Below are 17,997 nucleotides of genomic sequence, written 5' to 3'. Positions count from 1 at the left end.
ATTTTTTATTAATTATATGATTGGATATATCCATCCAGAGGCCAACAGCAAAAGTCTTGAGTAAACCCTAATTTTTTTATATTTTGCGAGAAAAATAGGTGATGTCTGCAAACACAGGAATACAGTCTATACGGGAAAAACTGAATTTGCACAATACTGACCAGCTGAAAAGTCAATATTTGGGATGGTTGCCTTTATTCTTCAATGCAGCCTGAAATCATCATGCTGAAAAGGGAAGCTGTTGCCAACCAGACACTCCCCATAGTATTGGTTTAGAATCTGGTGATACTGAATGTATAGTTCAATCAATATTGACAAGATTCCCAATGCCACTGGCTAAAATGAAGCTCCAAATCATTGTGGAGTCTCCACTATGTTTTGTACATGCTCCTCTCCTGAACTCCTCTGTACTAATTATGATTTGAACCAAAAATGTTTAATTTGATTTTTTTTCTCTTCAAATAAATCAATAAATCTTGAGTCCAGCTGTTGCCTGATTTGCCATACCTGAGTCTTTGTTTCCTGAATTAGATGGATCAATTATAGGATCATCTCAATCCCATCTCTCAGGTCCTGTGTCAGTCTTTGGGAGGATTTTTTCTTTTTCTGAAGGACATGACTTTCAGAAACTCTTCATCTGCCGTAGATAGTTTTTTCTTTATAGGATTTTTTTTTTTTCAAGCCAGCCACTACTTCTTCTGTCCTCCACTTGTCTAGTTTCATCAAATTCGTTCAAGGACATCAACCCAGGTTATGTCAGATTTCTGGATAATAATCTTTTGGGAATCACCTTGTTAGTGATTGTTTATGTGTTTTCTTTGTTACTTTTTATAGATTCACCTAGAATTGTGGTAACAGATGTGCTTTTGCAACAGATTGCTAGTAACAAAGTGCCTATAGACATAGTTCAAAATTATTTATTTGCTAGGTTATTAATATAACCTTGCTACACAAAATAACTTATTATTTAAAATTTATTTAAAATGAGTGGAAAGGCAGCCAAATGTCCAAAGGAAAAAAAAGTTTAAAGACCTCGGAAAGCCTGGAGGATTATTGCTGAAGACTATGTTTTTTTAAGATACTGAAGACTTTTGCAGTCCTGCACTAAGCTTGTAATGTCACCTTCTCACCATTTGGTGAAGCAAACCCTCGATTTTAATGTTTTCAGCCGCTTCAAATCACACGAAGAAGAAAATGGTGACGAAGAAGAACACGACGTCGCCGGAAAACGCCATTTTGTTGTTGAACCGGATCGGTGGTGTAGAAGCATCGAGAAGCGCCAGTGAAGGTAACATTTTTCTTTTCATTGAAAAATACTATATAGTTAAGCCTTATGAATATGTATTTCATTTGAACACAGAAGAAGGCCGCTGATGTTTAAGTCCTGCAGCTCGGTTGGTTTGAAGTTGTAGACGCTTTGAGCAGGATACTTTAAAGTTCATAAGCTGTTTCCTTAGCAGTTTAACTTTAGCACCATTGTGTTGACTTAAGAAGTTTTTGACCGCTGGATACACACCCTTATTAAACAGTAATCAATAACTGTATTAGGCGGTGGCGTTTTTGAGCTCACTGTGATCTAAATGGCTAATATTACGCGTTATTCCGCTGGTTCTCGACCATAGCACAGTTAGCAAGCTAGCGTCAATGAGCTGTCACTTAGCGTTAACGTCACACAGCTCCAACTCACCCATAAAACCTTAAAGGAGATTAAAATAATTTCTTTTCTACTGCTTGGTGGCTTAAAGTTGCCACCAGCGCCATTTAAATTGCACCAGAGCACTGAAACTGAAATTTGTGTTTATTTATTTTTTGTTAATCAAAACGTTTCGTCTTACGGGGGTTGAGCGGCTGACCAAACTGAGGGACAGGTTTGAAACACAGAGTTAAGTAATAATAGTCAGTGGTTTAAAGACACTTTTAAGAGTTTTTGTCACCTAAAGGTTCCCAAAACCCCCCAAAAAACTTCGCAGAAACAGTCGCACCTCTTTCATTGAATGGAAGGATGGGTGGCGCTTCACCTCTGTGATCCTGTCAGTCCTGTTTACTCAAAGAACTGCTTTACACCTACTGAACATCACTTCCTCATTCCTCGGACCAAAAGCATGATGTTTGAGGATTTATAGGAAGCTGAATGCACTGCTGCTTCCCATGAGGTTCTTGGAAAGGTCACAGCACAGTAACTGGACCATTTTGGATAGAGTGAGTTGTGAAATTTTCAAACTCATCTTTTTTTCCTCTTTTTTTTAAAGTGGTGACGTCACTCTCCCACCCAGCAGTGACCATCCCTCCTTAGTTCGCCTAATTTGCTGCAAACTAAGCAACTTTGTCACTAGACTTGGTGACTTTTAATACCCCGTTAGCTGTCTTTTCCTGGCTCATAATGACCCTGTGTGGGTTTGAGTAAGCTCAAGAGCATGGTTAGCCCACTTGTAGTAATGGTGATGAGTCTGTCTTCGATCACTTAACAGAAATTTGTCAAATTTCCTGCTATTTATGACTAATTGATTGAAAAGGTGTATTTAAGTAATGCACTGCTTTAAAAAATGGAAAACCTTGCCTTCTAAGCAACCAGTAAACCACATATAGACAGTGCTCCTCTGTGAGGGAGGATCAAACTTTCTTGCAGAATCCAAGTGAAGTGCACTTCTGCACTTTGTAACTTTATCCCAGAGTTTACATGTAAACACAGACATTTTTTGCGGTTATAAAATTAAGCACAAGTCACCAGCCTTTTAACGTTAATGCTGCTTGCAGGGGTGTGTATGTGCATCATGTGCTCAACCCAAGAACCACACCTACCTTTAAACTACCAAAAGTGACCAGGTATGAGTCAGCGTCTCAACACAAAGTCTAGAGTTGATGTATGAAAACGGTTTTGACAGTAGGCATCAATTGATACTGAACTCCCTTAGGTCCATAATTATTCATTTCATTAACATTACAAGACTCGAGTGTGCATTAACTGGCCTAATATAGAGCTGGAAAAAATGTTACTTTCATCTATTTTTATAAGATTCTGTTCCATTGCTAATTTTTCTTTCAGCAATAATTACTTACTGTAGGATAATAATTAATATTTTTTCCCACAGTATTTTTAAATAAACTAATCTTTAATATTTTTTTCAGTCTTTCAGCTCTTCAAAAAACCTTCAGTCTTTGAATGATTAGCTAACACTGTAATGTTACATAACAGAGAAAAGACAAATATTGACCTCTGATGTGATACCGTAAAGCTGTCTTGTTTCCTGAAAGGCTGCTTGCTGATTCCAGTATGTTATTCTACCTCTAATATTTGTTTTTCTCAGTTCATAATAGCTTAGGAGATCCTATTATCTTTCCTTTTTTATTATTATTTTTCTCCCCAAACATGCATATTAATATTTTGAAATTTAAAATTTTAGTGCTCATCTCAAAAAGCACTTTAATTTGTTGATGAAATCGATCACTTTTTATAGTGTCCCTAAATATCGGTTTTCTAAACATAATTAATGCTTTCTGTTTGTGAAACTGAGAGTGGGATGCATCCCAGAGCTCAATGCTGAAAAGATAACAGTAAATTTAGTTGGCAGTAAATCCACATATTCCAAATCTCTCTGTTAAATCGGTCCTTTTCTTTTCCTCACGCTGGAGGCCGATGCATTAATGTCGCGGTGAGCTTGTAACACTCGATTCTGGTGTTTTGTTTTGGGGGGTTTTCTTGTTTTTAGACTACCGCTATTTTTATCAAGCCTCAGGCATGCAAAAAGTCGGTGTTTATCGTGTGCATTCAGTGGGCGTTTTGAGGAAGTTTTTTTGGCACTGTTAAATTCGCGTCTTGGGTTTACCACATTCTTGCCAGATGATCAGCAGGAGCTGCTGGTCTCAAGTACATGTTGTAGCTGTGAAATGACTACAAAATACTGTTCACGCTTACAGTCAACAAACGGCGTACATTTGACCAAACGGAAGTGCTCATATTAATCCAGCTGTTGCCACTGGCCACATTATAACTCAAGTTTTACTTGCGCTGTATGCTCACATGTATGCTGTGATTACAGCTTGCAGTAGTGTAAAGACAATGATGGGCATTTACTGTCTTTCTTTTCTAAAGAAAAACTGTAATGGCAATTTATTACATCTAGTGACACAACATGAGTCAAATATAATAACAGAAGTAAACCTATGGTAGTGTTTTCAATGGAATATAATTGCTTAGCACTTTAGTTCCACAGTAACAAAAGGAACTTAACTTTAAAGTAACTCTTCAGTTGAGTTTGAACATTATTTTTATTTGTATGTTGTATGTATTTGTATATGTATGGTACAGCTTTTTAGCAAGTTGGTTAAAGCGCTGCTTTTCCACCATGTAACCTTATTGGCAGGTTTCATCCACTGTTTGTTTCCTGTCATACAGAGTCTGTCAAGCCAGTGCTGCAGTAGTGGTGCTGTAGAAGGTGTAAGTGTTCACCTTTTTAGCCAATAACCCGTGAGTGACACATGTCTCTCGCTTTCAGATATGTCTGGGCTTGTTGTTGTGCATACTTAGGAATGTAAACACATGGTACATGAGATCTTTTTTTTTCTTTTTTTATCTCTCCCTTTTCTTTTCTTTTTTATAGCACATAAAAATGTAAATAGAGTGCACAGCCCTAAGCCTGGTGTTTTCAAAGCTACTGAGTGGTCGTCCTGTGTTCTGCCTGCTGGACGCTACACAGTGCTCTTGGCTGTGTCATTTCCAAAGTGAGAACACAGCAGATGCTCACAAGCTCCAGCTTTATGCTACATGTGAGAAATAACAACTTTGGGGAGTGTCTCACCGTGATCTGACTTTTTCAGTAGTTTGTGTGAAAACAACTTAAGCCTCCCTTTTTTAAAAAATTGTATTTTATTTTTTTCAAGGGAAAAACTTAATTTTACTGACTAGAAATACTAGAATTTAACAATAAACTGCACTGATTAGAACAGGTGTGATCCGTACAACTTTCCACCCTGCTGGTTAAGAACATTTTGGCTTCTTGCAACTCTTGTATTTCTTCTCCCAGCTATTAAAGTGACCTTTAATTTTTTAGGTGATTAATCCTATACATACCCATATCCAGTATATATCATTTATCCCTATTAAAGGTATAAAAATGGTATTTAAAAAAAGGTATAAAAATGGATCTCATCCAAGTTTACACCAAATAAACTGCTGAGCAGCACAAGTTGGTTTGTTCTGTCTCATAGTCGTCATGAAACGTTTTGTAAAAGCCCTAAATCAAGAAGCAGGGTTTATGAGGAATAAAATAAATTTTTGGTAAAAAATTATTTAAGCTGCAAATTTACTTTATGAAAACAATATCTAGTAAGGGTGTATGGTTTCCTGTATGGTTTGGGTAAAGAGTAAGTTTACAGGTTAATGTTTCGATGACATATTATTTTTCAAACAGTATCAAATCTATGTGCTTACACCTGTGCCTCAGACTTTGAAGATGAGACCACAATTTATGAGAAAAAGCAGAATTTCTGGCATTTCAAAAGGATTAAAATAAAAATGTTTTCCCTCTTCATCTGTATGTAGTGAAACCTCACCTCAGTAGTTCATCTGATCAGGTCATCTAACTAGGTTAAAAATGTGCTGTGCGACATTTCACTAAACTATATTAGCTAAATGAAATCTCTTCCGTCTTTTCTAAGTAGTTAACCAATTACTCCTTTGTTATTAAGACAACCTCTGTCAGCTTATTAAGTGTAATGCTTTGTACTGGTTCTTGTTTACCTTAGCCACAAGCTTGTTGGATACCCAGGACAAGCAGCACTGCCACTATGGCCTCTGTTTAACTTGGGAGGTGTGTTTGCAGCAGCCGTTTACTTGAAGGGCAAATATTGTTTCATTTTAGGGCCAGGAGGATGTTACAGAAGTGCTTTTTACGGTCATTAACACTGACACAATAAGGAATATAGGGAACAATAATAATGACACTTTCCTGCATGAGATTCTTGTAAGCAAGTAAAATTTTATTTATATAGCACATTTCTAGATAAAAAGATCACAGTGCTTCACAAGGTATAAAACAAGATCTCAGGGATCTACTGGGGACATAGGGCTGTAAAAGTTCAATGATGTAGGCTGGTGCTTGTCCTTGAAGAGCTTTAAATGTCAGAACCAGTATCTTAAAATGGACTCTTAATTCAACGGGGAGCCAGCGCAACTGTATAAGCAACGATGTTACATGAGAGTACTTAGTAGGGGTGCAACGATACACAAAATTTTCGGTTCGGTTCGATACTTTGGTGTCACGGTTCGATATTTTTTCGATACAAAAAATGTTCATGCATTTTTAATTTGTCATTTATTAAAATGATAAATATATATTTTAACTCAAAAGTACAGTTTTTAAATTTAACCCTAACCCTTGTGCGTGTTTTTTATTTTGACAGCGAATGCGCACCTGCGGACCACTTATGTGCAGCCCTGGTTATTTAGCTCATCATATTGCAGCCACAGAAATTCTTTTGTCCATGAAACCATAAAGCTGCACTTTCTTTTTGCCTTATAGTCTGATTTGTCATAACTTCTCCGTTTTGTGGTAAGCTTTTCTTTGGCTGTCACTTCTTCACCCTGACCTGTCTTATTTGGCTCAGCAGAACTGAAATGCTTTTACACGCGCACTCACATAAGCTCAGCGATTCTCTGCGCGATCAACCTCTCACATGTTTAAGCTGCGGGAGATTTCACTTGTCATGTTTGCATAGTAAGCTAACGATTAATAAGACGATGTCAGAGGAATTGGTGCACAAATTATCATCACTCACAGATCAGTGCTGTCGCTCTCTATACACAGTTCGCACGATTGCAAAGTGAAAGCAAAAAAACAAGCGCAAATTCAAACGCGACTTCAATATGTCACATATTGACAGTGGCTCACCGATGCCAATGACATAATTACCCAGCTACATTTCTGAAAGAATGCAAAAGCATTGACATATATTTTTCCTACAATAGCCCGACGGGCAGGGCAGAGATAGAATTTTGGTAGCCCGACTGAAAAAATCGCTAGCTCCGGGACGTCGGGCTAGCGATATTGCAAGCCCTGTATCTGATTGAGGAATCACTCATCTTTGGAAAAGAGTTTATATTACAGAGAAATGGCTCTTTCCAAAATAAAAGCTATACTATCCGCTTCTTCTGGGCTATATTCTCAGCAGCATAAGGAGAATCATGTGCTAACAGCTATCTAAATGACTCGGGTAAAGTTTGTAGCATGCATGCTTGTTGTTTTTGTCTGCTTCCACTTGTCTTTGCACTAGGATGATGTCAGCGTAAATGTGCAGTCATATTCGTTGTGTTCCCACTAGTGCTTTCAGGTTAATCTCGTTGAAATGACCTTAACGCCACAACACGGCAAATCTCCGTTAACGAGCTACCGCCGATCGCTCCGTGCATGGGGCTAGACGGCCAACACGTTAACGAGCTAACTGCGCTAACACGCTAGCTCCCACCCATGTAATTGAGCATTGCATGGCACATCCAACATACTGTTTTACTTTAGTCCATGACTCGCTTACCTTCAGGGTCATACGTCACATGAAAACCAAAATAATTCCAAACGCCAGATCTGAATGAGGTTCAATTTGCCTGTTGCAAGGAGAGCTTAACTTCTGTCTCGCTAGCTTGACCTGCGCTCTTCCTTCTGACTGTGTTGAGCGCTCAGTGGATCTGCGCTGGACAGTGCAGCCTAGGCGGAGTAGTCGAACACAGATTCACTGAGCGCTCAACACAGACAGCATCGTCAGAAGGAAAATTGATAAAATAAATTACAAATGTTGTATTGTTCGATACATATGCGTACCGAACCGAAAGCACTGTATCAAACGATTCAATATCGATACGAATATCGTTGCACCCCTAGTACTTAGATGTTTTTGTCAGAAGCCTTGCTGCAGCATTTTGGACAATCTGCAGACGCTTCAGGGAGTTTTTGTTTAGACATGTAAACAGTGAATTACAGTAGTCCAATCGTGATGAAATGAATGCACGAATAACAATCTCCAGTTCAGTATGAGATACTATAGGGCTCAGTTTAGAAATGTTTCTTAAATGATAGAAGCATGACCGAACCAGAGATTTGACGTGGACATTCAGGGTAATAGCAGAACCAAAGGTTACTCCTAGGTTCCTGATAGATGATTTCACAAATGTTGAAAGAGGACCAAGAGCATTCATTATGTTAGGTACATGTCTGTCTGGAGCACATACAAGGACTTCAGTCTTTTCTTCATTAAGTTGGAGGAAGTTGTCAGCCATCCAACCTTAGATGGTTTCTAAGCACACATTTAGAATCTGCAGCTTAGAAACATCTTCAGGTTTAAAAGACACATATATCTGGATGTCGTCTGCATAGCAGTGGTAGCGAATGTCCTCAAAGGGGCTCAAAATGTAGAAACTTAACATCACCCTCTGATTAGGTTTGTTTGTGGCGACTAATTTCTAAGTTCACTTAACAAGGGGAAATCAGTTGGACTAAATGACTAATTTAAAACAAGAAAAACTTGGATATCAAATTAATTTGAGAACCGTTTATAGGACAATGCCAAAAACTCTCGAAACAAAAGCATTTGAAACCATTAATCGCATTCTTCAGTAGGGAATCGAGCCACTTAACTGTGCAGCACTTTATATCATGGTTTCCAAATGTTGCACGTTTCTTCCGCGTTTATCCACGATCTTATTCTTTCACTTTTAAAATAACCAACAATAATTATTAAAAAGAATTAACAAAAAGACTCTGCCTAGACTAACAGATTCATGGTGTTTCTGATCAACGATGGTCCATCTTGTGGCAGATGGTTGCATAACGTTGCGCAACAATTTACCAGCATTTGGCGTCAGTGGAAACGTTTAATAATTGGATTAAATGACTAGAACGTCTGGCACGACTGACAGCAGCAACGGTTAATTGACTAGTTTCGCACATTCCTACTTCTGATGTCAGCACTTCAGCTGTGTTTGTGAAATTGCTTTTAGTTTGGTATCACATTATCAGAGACCTTGCAAACTGACAGTTTCTCCTCCTGCAGGTGAGACAAGATGGGAAATTTTGCTAGCCTTTTTAGTAAATTGTTTGGAAAGAAGGAGATGAGGATCCTGATGGTAGGACTGGATGCTGCTGGAAAGACCACCATCTTGTACAAGCTCAAACTGGGAGAAATTGTTACCACAATCCCTACCATTGGTGAGTCATCCCCCACATTGTAATGAGAATTTCATTGCTTGATACAAAACATTGAAATTTTGGCATTAAAAAAAGAAAAAAAGGCAACACACGGTTGAAACTTGTTTAAACCTTCCATCTCTCACTTTAGGTTTTAACGTTGAGACGGTAGAATACAAAAACATCAGTTTTACAGTGTGGGATGTCGGCGGTCAGGACAAGATCAGGCCGCTTTGGAGGCATTACTTCCAAAACACACAAGGTGAGATAACTTATATCTTTTCCATTTTGGTGTATAAGAATTAGTTCATGGTTGCCCTCAAAACTGACCCTTTTTACTTTACTTTCAGGCCTCATCTTTGTAGTGGACAGTAATGACAGAGAGCGAGTGGGTGAGGCGAAGGAGGAGCTGATGCGAATGCTGGCTGAGGATGAGCTGAGAGATGCCGTGTTGCTCGTGTTTGCAAATAAACAGGTGAATTTGTGTTTGAGAAGTCAAAGAAGTCACCATATTTAACCCCCTTTCAGATGAAACTGTGCAGGATATTCAGAATTCATTACTAGAAATTACAGTTGTACTTGTATCAGGTGAAGGTTATTGTATTTATTTGAATACATCTTAATTTAAAATCACTCGAAGGTAAAAACTACACATCTGGCTGCATTACCTCACAACTACTTGCAAAAAATATATAAGATGTAAACATCTTATACATTTTTGAAATGTAAGGTCAATAATGATACAGTTCGTGGTTTCAACTCTCCTTTTTTTACTTCAAAATAAAAGCAAAGGCAAATTATTCGAGGTAACCTATCCAGGGGACGCTTGTTATTAACGGTTAATTTCTGCACCTGTAGGACCTGCCCAACGCCATGAATGCAGCTGAGCTTACAGACAAACTGGCCCTGCACTCCCTGCGTCACCGTAACTGGTATATCCAGGCCACATGTGCTACTACTGGAGACGGTCTCTACGAGGGTCTGGACTGGCTTTCAAGCCAGTTAAGGAACGCAAAATGATCAATCACTGCCAGCTCTGTGCGGTGTTTTGGGAGATTGCACTGGTCCTGGTCTCACGCTCTCCTCTTTTTTTTCCCTCTCTATTTTTTCTGAAGCGTCGGGCCTTTTGGCTAGTGCTCCCCTGCATTTGTACTGTATGTGTGTGTTTGAGTATTTTTGGATGAACGGACGAACGACTGTGCATGTACGTGTGAGCTAAGTCGGAGCAGCCCTGCTGTGCCTTGAACACAGTTAGCTCTCAAGACATCTCATTCCTCCAGTGTCAGCACATCCAGAGGCACTGGTTCCCACAAAACAGAGAACAACACAACATTATTGCTGTGGGTCATCTGTCAAGAATGTTTAGAATCACAAAAACCAAAAGGTAACAACAATTAGGTTTTTACATCAGCCTGTCATATTAGAATTAAGACCATTTTCACAACTGTTTTTTTTCTCCTCTCAACCTTGCAAGATGCACTGTGCTATGTAACTAGTGTCATTTTTGGTAAAATAAAGTATAATGTGTTACATCCTGGAATAGTTCATGTTCTTTTGAAAATTATGCATTTTGACATTTTTAGGGACTGGATAAAGTTACATTAAAAAAATCTTTTAATTCCATAAACGTGTAGATCCTGTTGATAATCAGATTGTAATCGGAGTCGGTGTGTCTGTGAATCTTCCACATTAACTTCCTTAGATTTTACAAAATTCAGGTCACATCATTTTGCTTCTGATAGTTATCTGTTATTGCGTCTGTCTTTTCATGGGGTCTTAAGTTTTTTTTTGCAGAGGATTAGAAGAAGCATCATCACTGGGTCTACAAAAGGCAATAAATGTTGCATGTTTACATGTGTGGAGGAGAGTGTTGTAGCTACTAGGTCATTGGTGGATGTGTGTGGGTTTCATATACTCCCCACTCATTGGAACAACAAGGCCTTTTTTAGAGTTGCTCCCACTCTGGCTTTTTATTTACTGGTAGATTTATTTTCTCTTGTATGTAGCTCCTTGGTTTAGGGTCTCTTTTCTATTATATTTTCTTTTGTTAGTCTTTATCCACGCATGGCCTGGTGTGGGTTTTTATTTTGTTGCTCTCGGGACCAGTTGGTTGGTTTCAGGAAGGGTTCATTGTGTTTGGTTCAGCACGAGGTCACCAGAGGGGACGCGCATATGCTCTAGACCACATTGTCAGCACTGTGACAGACGGTACATTTGTACGACAAGTGTATCAGTCAGTTCTGTAAATGCTTTCTTAATGCTTCAGTGTTTTCTCTGCATGTAGCTGAGGTGCTTCTCTTGGTGTCATTTACGTCACATCGGGCCATTTGCACAACCTCATCAGCTTGCACAACACAGGACTGTGCGAAGACGGCAGTTTATCTCTCAGCTGTTACAGAGAACCCGTACACAAATACGCTCCCAATTGCTCATACCAGCAGACAGCTGAAGTGTCCCAGTAACACTGTTACAGCAGTTCAACCAGTGACATCATCTTTTCCCTTACACCCACTAATTCTAAAGGATCCCACATTTAGAAAGAAACCAATCACCCCCACATTCCTTACTGAGTTAAGACAACTCTAAGGTCATACCTACTGACCTCAAAAGGGAAAATTAATGTTCCCTTTTTGTTTTTCTAAAACTGGACTCCTCTTTTTTTAATTTTTTTTAAATAAAGTTTGCTTAAATGAATGACTAACCTTTGAGCTTTCTTCATCCTATGTATCATTTACTAAACAGCAAGAAATACAGATGTGTGTGTGCGTGTGTGTGTATATATATATATATATAAAAAAAAAAACCTGTAAGAAAATGTATTTTAATGTCATCCACCTGCTCTTGTTCAGATGTGAAGCTTTAATTTTCGTTTCTGTGAAAATTACATGGTACGTGCATATGTATTTCTTAATTACCTTTATGCTTTTTTTTTTTTTAAACCCATCTTGTAACGTCTGATAAATGCACTATAATAAAGAGATCTCTATTGTAAGTCTTTCTTCTTGACTTCTTTTTTTTTTTTTTTTTTTTTTTACAAATCAAGTCGGTGTGATTAAATTCTTCAAAAGCTGCAATGTCACATTTAATATTGCATTAAAAACTGATTAAATAACCTAGTTGACATAATTCTGAGGGTCAGCACAATATGAACTTTAGTCAAAATCGCAGGCATAGTTTGGGTTATAATAGCTTGTTGCTGAAATATTTATGGCCTTAATCATTTCTATTCGTGGTGATGTCAAGAACTGTAATTCTTTTTGAGTCACATTTTAATTAGGTGTGTCAACTGCTCGTTAACACAAATGCTAAGTAGCCTCACTCTACCAATGTTCAGATGGTAGGGTCAGAATTTGGTGCAAACAACATGAAAGCAATGATCCATGCTGCCTTGAATCAATGGTTTAGACTACTGGTGGCACAGCGGTGTATGATGAAAATTGTTGACCACACTGTCCTATCATATCAAACTGGCTCCTTGACCATGACGATGCCAGTGTCCGCAGATGGCCTCCACAGTCACCAGATCTCAATCCAACCAAATCTTTGGGGCGTGGTGAAAAAGGCATATTTGCATCACAGATGCTCTCGTGTCAGTATGGACAAAAATCTCTTAGAAACATTTCAGGAGACGTGTTGAATCTATTCCATGAAGAATTAAGGTAGTTCTGAAGGTTAAAAAATAAACAGGGGTCCATCCTTGGACTAGCAAGGAGTACCTAATAAACTGGTTAGTGCACAATTTTCAAGATTAAATTGAAACGTAGTCTTGCAGTTCCTTGATATCAACGCTGGAGGGCACACTTACAACACCATATCACTAACCTGTTAAAGCTCCTGTTAGTTACTTCAAAAACAAAGGAGGAAAAAGTATTCAGGGCAGTATGATTCATGCTCCAGCTGGAATGATGTAAATATCTTTATGGTATGGAAATTAGACCTTTGTTATTTAATTTTTTTTTAAATATTTCTATTTTTTATGAATACAAATATGAGTGTAAAAAAACACACTAAAACCTAACTAACCACACTAATGCATGTAATTGACACATGTCAATTACATGCATATGAGGGAAACTAATGACCCACCTACCCAGATCAGACATTAATCACATATTCTGACAATAACAGAAATTATTTTTAAACACGCCAAACTGTCACAGGCTTAATTTCAGCTTGCTGAGTATGGCATAATGAAGACCAATGTTCACTGCAGGACAGACAGCACCAGTGAAGACGAGGATGTATTCCTTACAGTCGGAGAGCCAGCAGACCACTGTTCACCCTCCTTTTCCACTCCATCTGAAATTCAGGTGGCCAATTCTCCATAGAGTTGTTACCTTGGAAACAGCACCTTATAGAGAGCAACTGAGAAACACGGGAAAAGGAGCGCGGGAGACCAGACACGGACTGTGATCCAGGTTTTCATTTAGAACATAAAGGGCGATCCGTGATCACGGCTTCATAGAGGCACTATTTGTCAACTCGTATTAACTGCTGTTGCCCTTTATCTTAGAATTGCAAGATGTTCAATGACTAGATCTGGTTATTTTTATATTCTGAGGTCCTTCTCTGTAACTGAGACTGAGCTGAGATCATTATCATCTCGTCTGCCATAGCCTATCAGAGTCTCTCCCACACTCTGACTATCAAATAAAGCTGAAATGACCTGAAGTAATTTCTACAAGATATGTAGATTCACACTCTGCCCCTCTCACTCACATCGAGCTGCACTTGACCTTTGGTAGGCACTCACTGTGGATCCACTAAATCTCACCTTGAAGTGTGACATCACACTCTGTAGTTTCACAGCACATTAACTCTTGGTTCACTCCAGCATGACGTCCACTTTTCAGCGTGCCTCTTTGTGCTAACATTGTTACTTCTCTCTGACCTCCTGCTGTAAAAAAGTGTATCTAATCAAGAACTGCACAGAAGCAGGATTTTATACTTCACACATGTTTCCATTTTAACGCTATTTTATATTTTTGTGTCTCATTATGGAGAAAAATCTAAAACTCTTTATTGAATTATTTGTCATTGTTGTCATTCCATCCATTCGTCAGTTTTCTTCCACACAAAGTACACAAATTTTACGTATATTTTCCAGCATTTTTGACCCATCATAACTTCATACGTACAGGAGATAGCCACATGACATTTGGCTAGATGAAAAATCGATTTAAGCTCCGTTAAACTGACAACAAAAACCATTTAACGCACATACGTTTTCTTAGTACTATTTTGTTTAAGTATAACTAACTTTGAAGCTAAATATCATGTATTATGTCATAATCTCAAAAGCAAACCCCCATCGATTTAAAGTAGAGTAACAGAAACAAGGAATGGTATGAATGTTATATCGAGTTTACCTATTGATATTTTTGTTGTTGTTGTTGTGTGTTTGTTTTGTTTTTTTGATTGACTGGTAAAAACTTGGAAAAGTGCAGTTTGTGTAAACTCTCAAGAGTCATGCAGTACAACCATGTGGGACAGATGGTTGGTCAAAAAAAGTAAAAGCATGTGAAAGGTCTATTTTTCACTTCCGTTTTGATAACAGGATCTTCTTGCTCTGACTCCATCTGTTCATGCCTTCATTAAATATACTGAAGTTGCTGTAAATTAAATTAAATTAAAAAACAAAACAAAACAGCTTATTCTGAGGGCGTCAGGTGGGAGGCACTGACATTTTTTTAATGAAATAACCAACCAAAAAAACAGGTTCCTCCAACCTTCTCAAACCAAGATTCAGACGAGAATCTGTTTCTTCCATCCAACATTCTCTTTTATTGATGCTTATTAGGGGTGCTGGAGCCTATCTCAGCTACCACAGGGCGAGAGGTGGGGTACACCCTGGACTAGCTGCCAGTCTGATGCAGGGCTAACCTCTTTCTTATTTCATAAAAAATTGAGAGATAAGTCCAAATAATGCTGCTTACACATTTGTACAGGAGGACTTTATTTTTCCTTCTTTCCTATCACATTAATCATCTTGCTGCTCCTCTGTTTTATCCTCTGACGCATGGGAGTTAGAAACTGCTACATCTATAAATTTAAAAAAAAGAAGCAAAAAAAGCAGCAAAGTGCTGAATAAGGGAAGATGCATCAATATTAACAATCTCATAATGGATCCGTCACAGTTTATTTCTCTGCAGATTCAGTGCTTTCAGTGCATTTCGTTGTTTTGTTTTTTTTCTCTTAAATGTTAAAGAGCTTCATGTTCAATCAAGTAAATTTACACTGTAATCATCCATACACCCGAGTACAAGATCTACTTCTTTGACCACTGATGACCTCCATCCCAAGGGAGAGAAGGACTGCACCATTATTTTTCATCGATCAGCTGCACAAATGAGGAGCAATCGAGAGACACCTGATAATGAATCACAAAGGCAAGGAAAAGTACGCGTCTGTTTAAGGTTAAAAAGGTTGTATGCTTCGAGTACATATAATACTTGAACTTGCATTTCTATGTAGTCTTTTCCACCATAGACGTATGCATGTGTAACGTTAAGGGTCCCTTGCGTTTTGCTGGTGTGCAGAAGTCACAGAAGGTGCTCAGCAGTGTGCCTGCACATAAGGCTGGTATTTTGAATCCTGACCATCCTCCCACACAGTCACACTCGCCAAAGAAAACAGAGTTCACCAGCGACTACACCTTTCTAAAAGACTAGTCATCTCTAGCCTTTCATATCGCCATGGAAACACAGAGCTGGTCCACTTGATTGGCAGCGGATTAACACTGAGGGCAAGAACATTTTCACATTGGTAAAGAGCACGATGAAGCTTATTTAACGTGAACAAAGTATTTCATATAGACAAACTGAATTAGAATAAACAGATAGATTTCTGACACGTGTTCATGATATTTCTTTGTTTTCATTCCTCTCGTTGAGGTTTTCATATATGAGCAGTCATGCTGATCCAGCTCAAGAGGCTCTTTCTGCCAAATGTGGAGGTGTCAACAATGAAAGAGAAAAAAACACTCTGTTATTATAAAAGTCCTTGATCATAATCAGATTTTGGTAAAAGTACAAAAATATAGTCAGTAAAATGTGGAGATCTGGCTGTCTTCAAAGGGTCATAGTTGATCAAAGGGGTTTTCAGATGACTCATGTGGTAGGAAAGAAAGAATATCAAGCAACCGCTTTTCTTTCTTTTTTAAAAATTCTCTAATCTTTTGCTTGAAACTCAAGTAGTTATTTAATATAGCTTAGAAAAGATTTTCGAAAAACATCTTTTGAGAGAAATTGAATCTCTATTTGAACTTAGAGCGCAATGAGATGTACTAGGATACTGCTGATTTTAAGTGGTCACATGAAAGTTTGGGAACCACTGGTTTACTATTTAATAATGCATTATTTCTGATTTGTTTACATCACAGTCCAGTTAAATTATTCAGTGTACCACTCCAAAAATACGTTTAAGGGTGCAGTAAAGTAAATCATAATATTAAGTGTGATTTGATGCTTCAGCTTAAAGTGCTAAGGTACCTCTGTAACTCTAGGACTTAGGTAAATGTAGGCTATAACAGTTATTGTCCTACACAGCATAACATAAATTCAACGCACCCCTTTAGATTAGATGTTCAGCTTACTCATTTTATGTCACAAGCCACATACAGCCCACTTTATAATGTGGGATGCACTGATGAAACTTCAATTTCTGTCAGTGTAAATATTTAACTGCACATGTAATGAGATATCTTAATACAACATAAAATAAGAGCAATTTCAACTTTGTGTCTTAGTTTTTCTACATGATAAAGAAATGCTGCTGTAGTATATGTCCACATGACTCTTTAGGCTTAGATTGTAAGAAGTGATGTATAAAATTACAGAAATCTGTAATTGAATTACTTTGGTGTATTGTGAATGGCGACAAGGGAGGTTTGTATGGGTCCGAAAAGCTGTAAAACCTGTTAAAATACAGTTCAAAATTCTAAAACTTTATGCTCTCTTTCACATTTTGCAAAACCATCCAGCGGCCGGATTGAGGTCTTTGCGGCCGATTCTTGCCCCCTAGCCTTATGCTTGACACCCCTGGTTTGAGCAACTGTGTTGTTTAACACATTAAGTAACACTTGTTACAGGACTGCTGGGCTCCTTGTCTCAGTTCCCAGATTATCCCTGGCTTCAGCTCCCAGCTTTAATGCCTAACCGAGTATTTGTGGCCGAAGGTAAGTGTTTTGCTCAAGCATATTGCACAATGATGGGTTAGCAAAGCTAGTTGGATAACTGTGAGGTTAATAAATTAATTTCAAAAACACAACACCTCGAGTTCACAATAAAGACAAAACACTTGTCAAAATAAAATAAAGTTACTTTTATTTAATGTTTGTTTTTGCTCCAAGTGAACTGAGATGAATCAGTAAGCCCGATAAAATCTATCTTGCTATCTAGCTAGCTATGAATGTAATATTATCTTCCCCACTCGCTGTCTGAGGAGGGTGCACAGTATCCTGCGGGACCAACATCACCCTGCGCGCCACCTTTTCCATCTGCTGCCCTCAGGGAGAAGGTACAGGTCTATACAGGCCAGAACATCCAGACTGGCCAACAGCCTGTATCCACAGGCTGTGAGGCTCCTGAACTCTCTGCCCCCCTCTCACGGACAATAACCATATCCAACTTCTTAATAGCAATGAACTGGTCTGCATTGGTGCATCATATCTTTATTCTCTTCCCCCTCCTGCCCCCCCCCCCTCTTTCTTAAATAGATAACTATCATATCTGATATCATATCTCACAGTACAATAATATTGAATGGGTTGCATTGTTGTATTTTGTCATGTTTCTCAGGTCTTTGTCTGAATTTCTACGAACAT

General features: G+C 38.4%; 1 protein-coding gene across 1 annotated transcript; it reads left to right on the top strand.

Moving 5' to 3' along the window:
- Nucleotides 1–1,190: 1,190 nt before the first annotated feature.
- On the top strand, nt 1,191–11,958 carry arf2a (ARF GTPase 2a). Its single transcript, XM_080906139.1, has 5 exons — nt 1,191–1,288; nt 9,040–9,194; nt 9,325–9,435; nt 9,524–9,648; nt 10,032–11,958. The coding sequence occupies exons 2-5, from the start codon at nt 9,050–9,052 to the stop codon at nt 10,191–10,193; spliced, it is 543 nt and encodes a 180-aa protein (XP_080762265.1). The 5' UTR covers nt 1,191–1,288; nt 9,040–9,049; the 3' UTR covers nt 10,194–11,958.
- Nucleotides 11,959–17,997: the final 6,039 nt, after the last annotated feature.

The sequence above is a fragment of the Rhamphochromis sp. 'chilingali' genome, assembly GCF_963969265.1.
Source record: "Rhamphochromis sp. 'chilingali' genome assembly, chromosome: 15".
NCBI classification, from domain to species: Eukaryota; Metazoa; Chordata; class Actinopteri; order Cichliformes; family Cichlidae; genus Rhamphochromis; species Rhamphochromis sp. 'chilingali'.
Note: the sequence above shows the minus strand (reverse complement) of the source record. Positions and strands in the feature narration are given on the sequence as shown.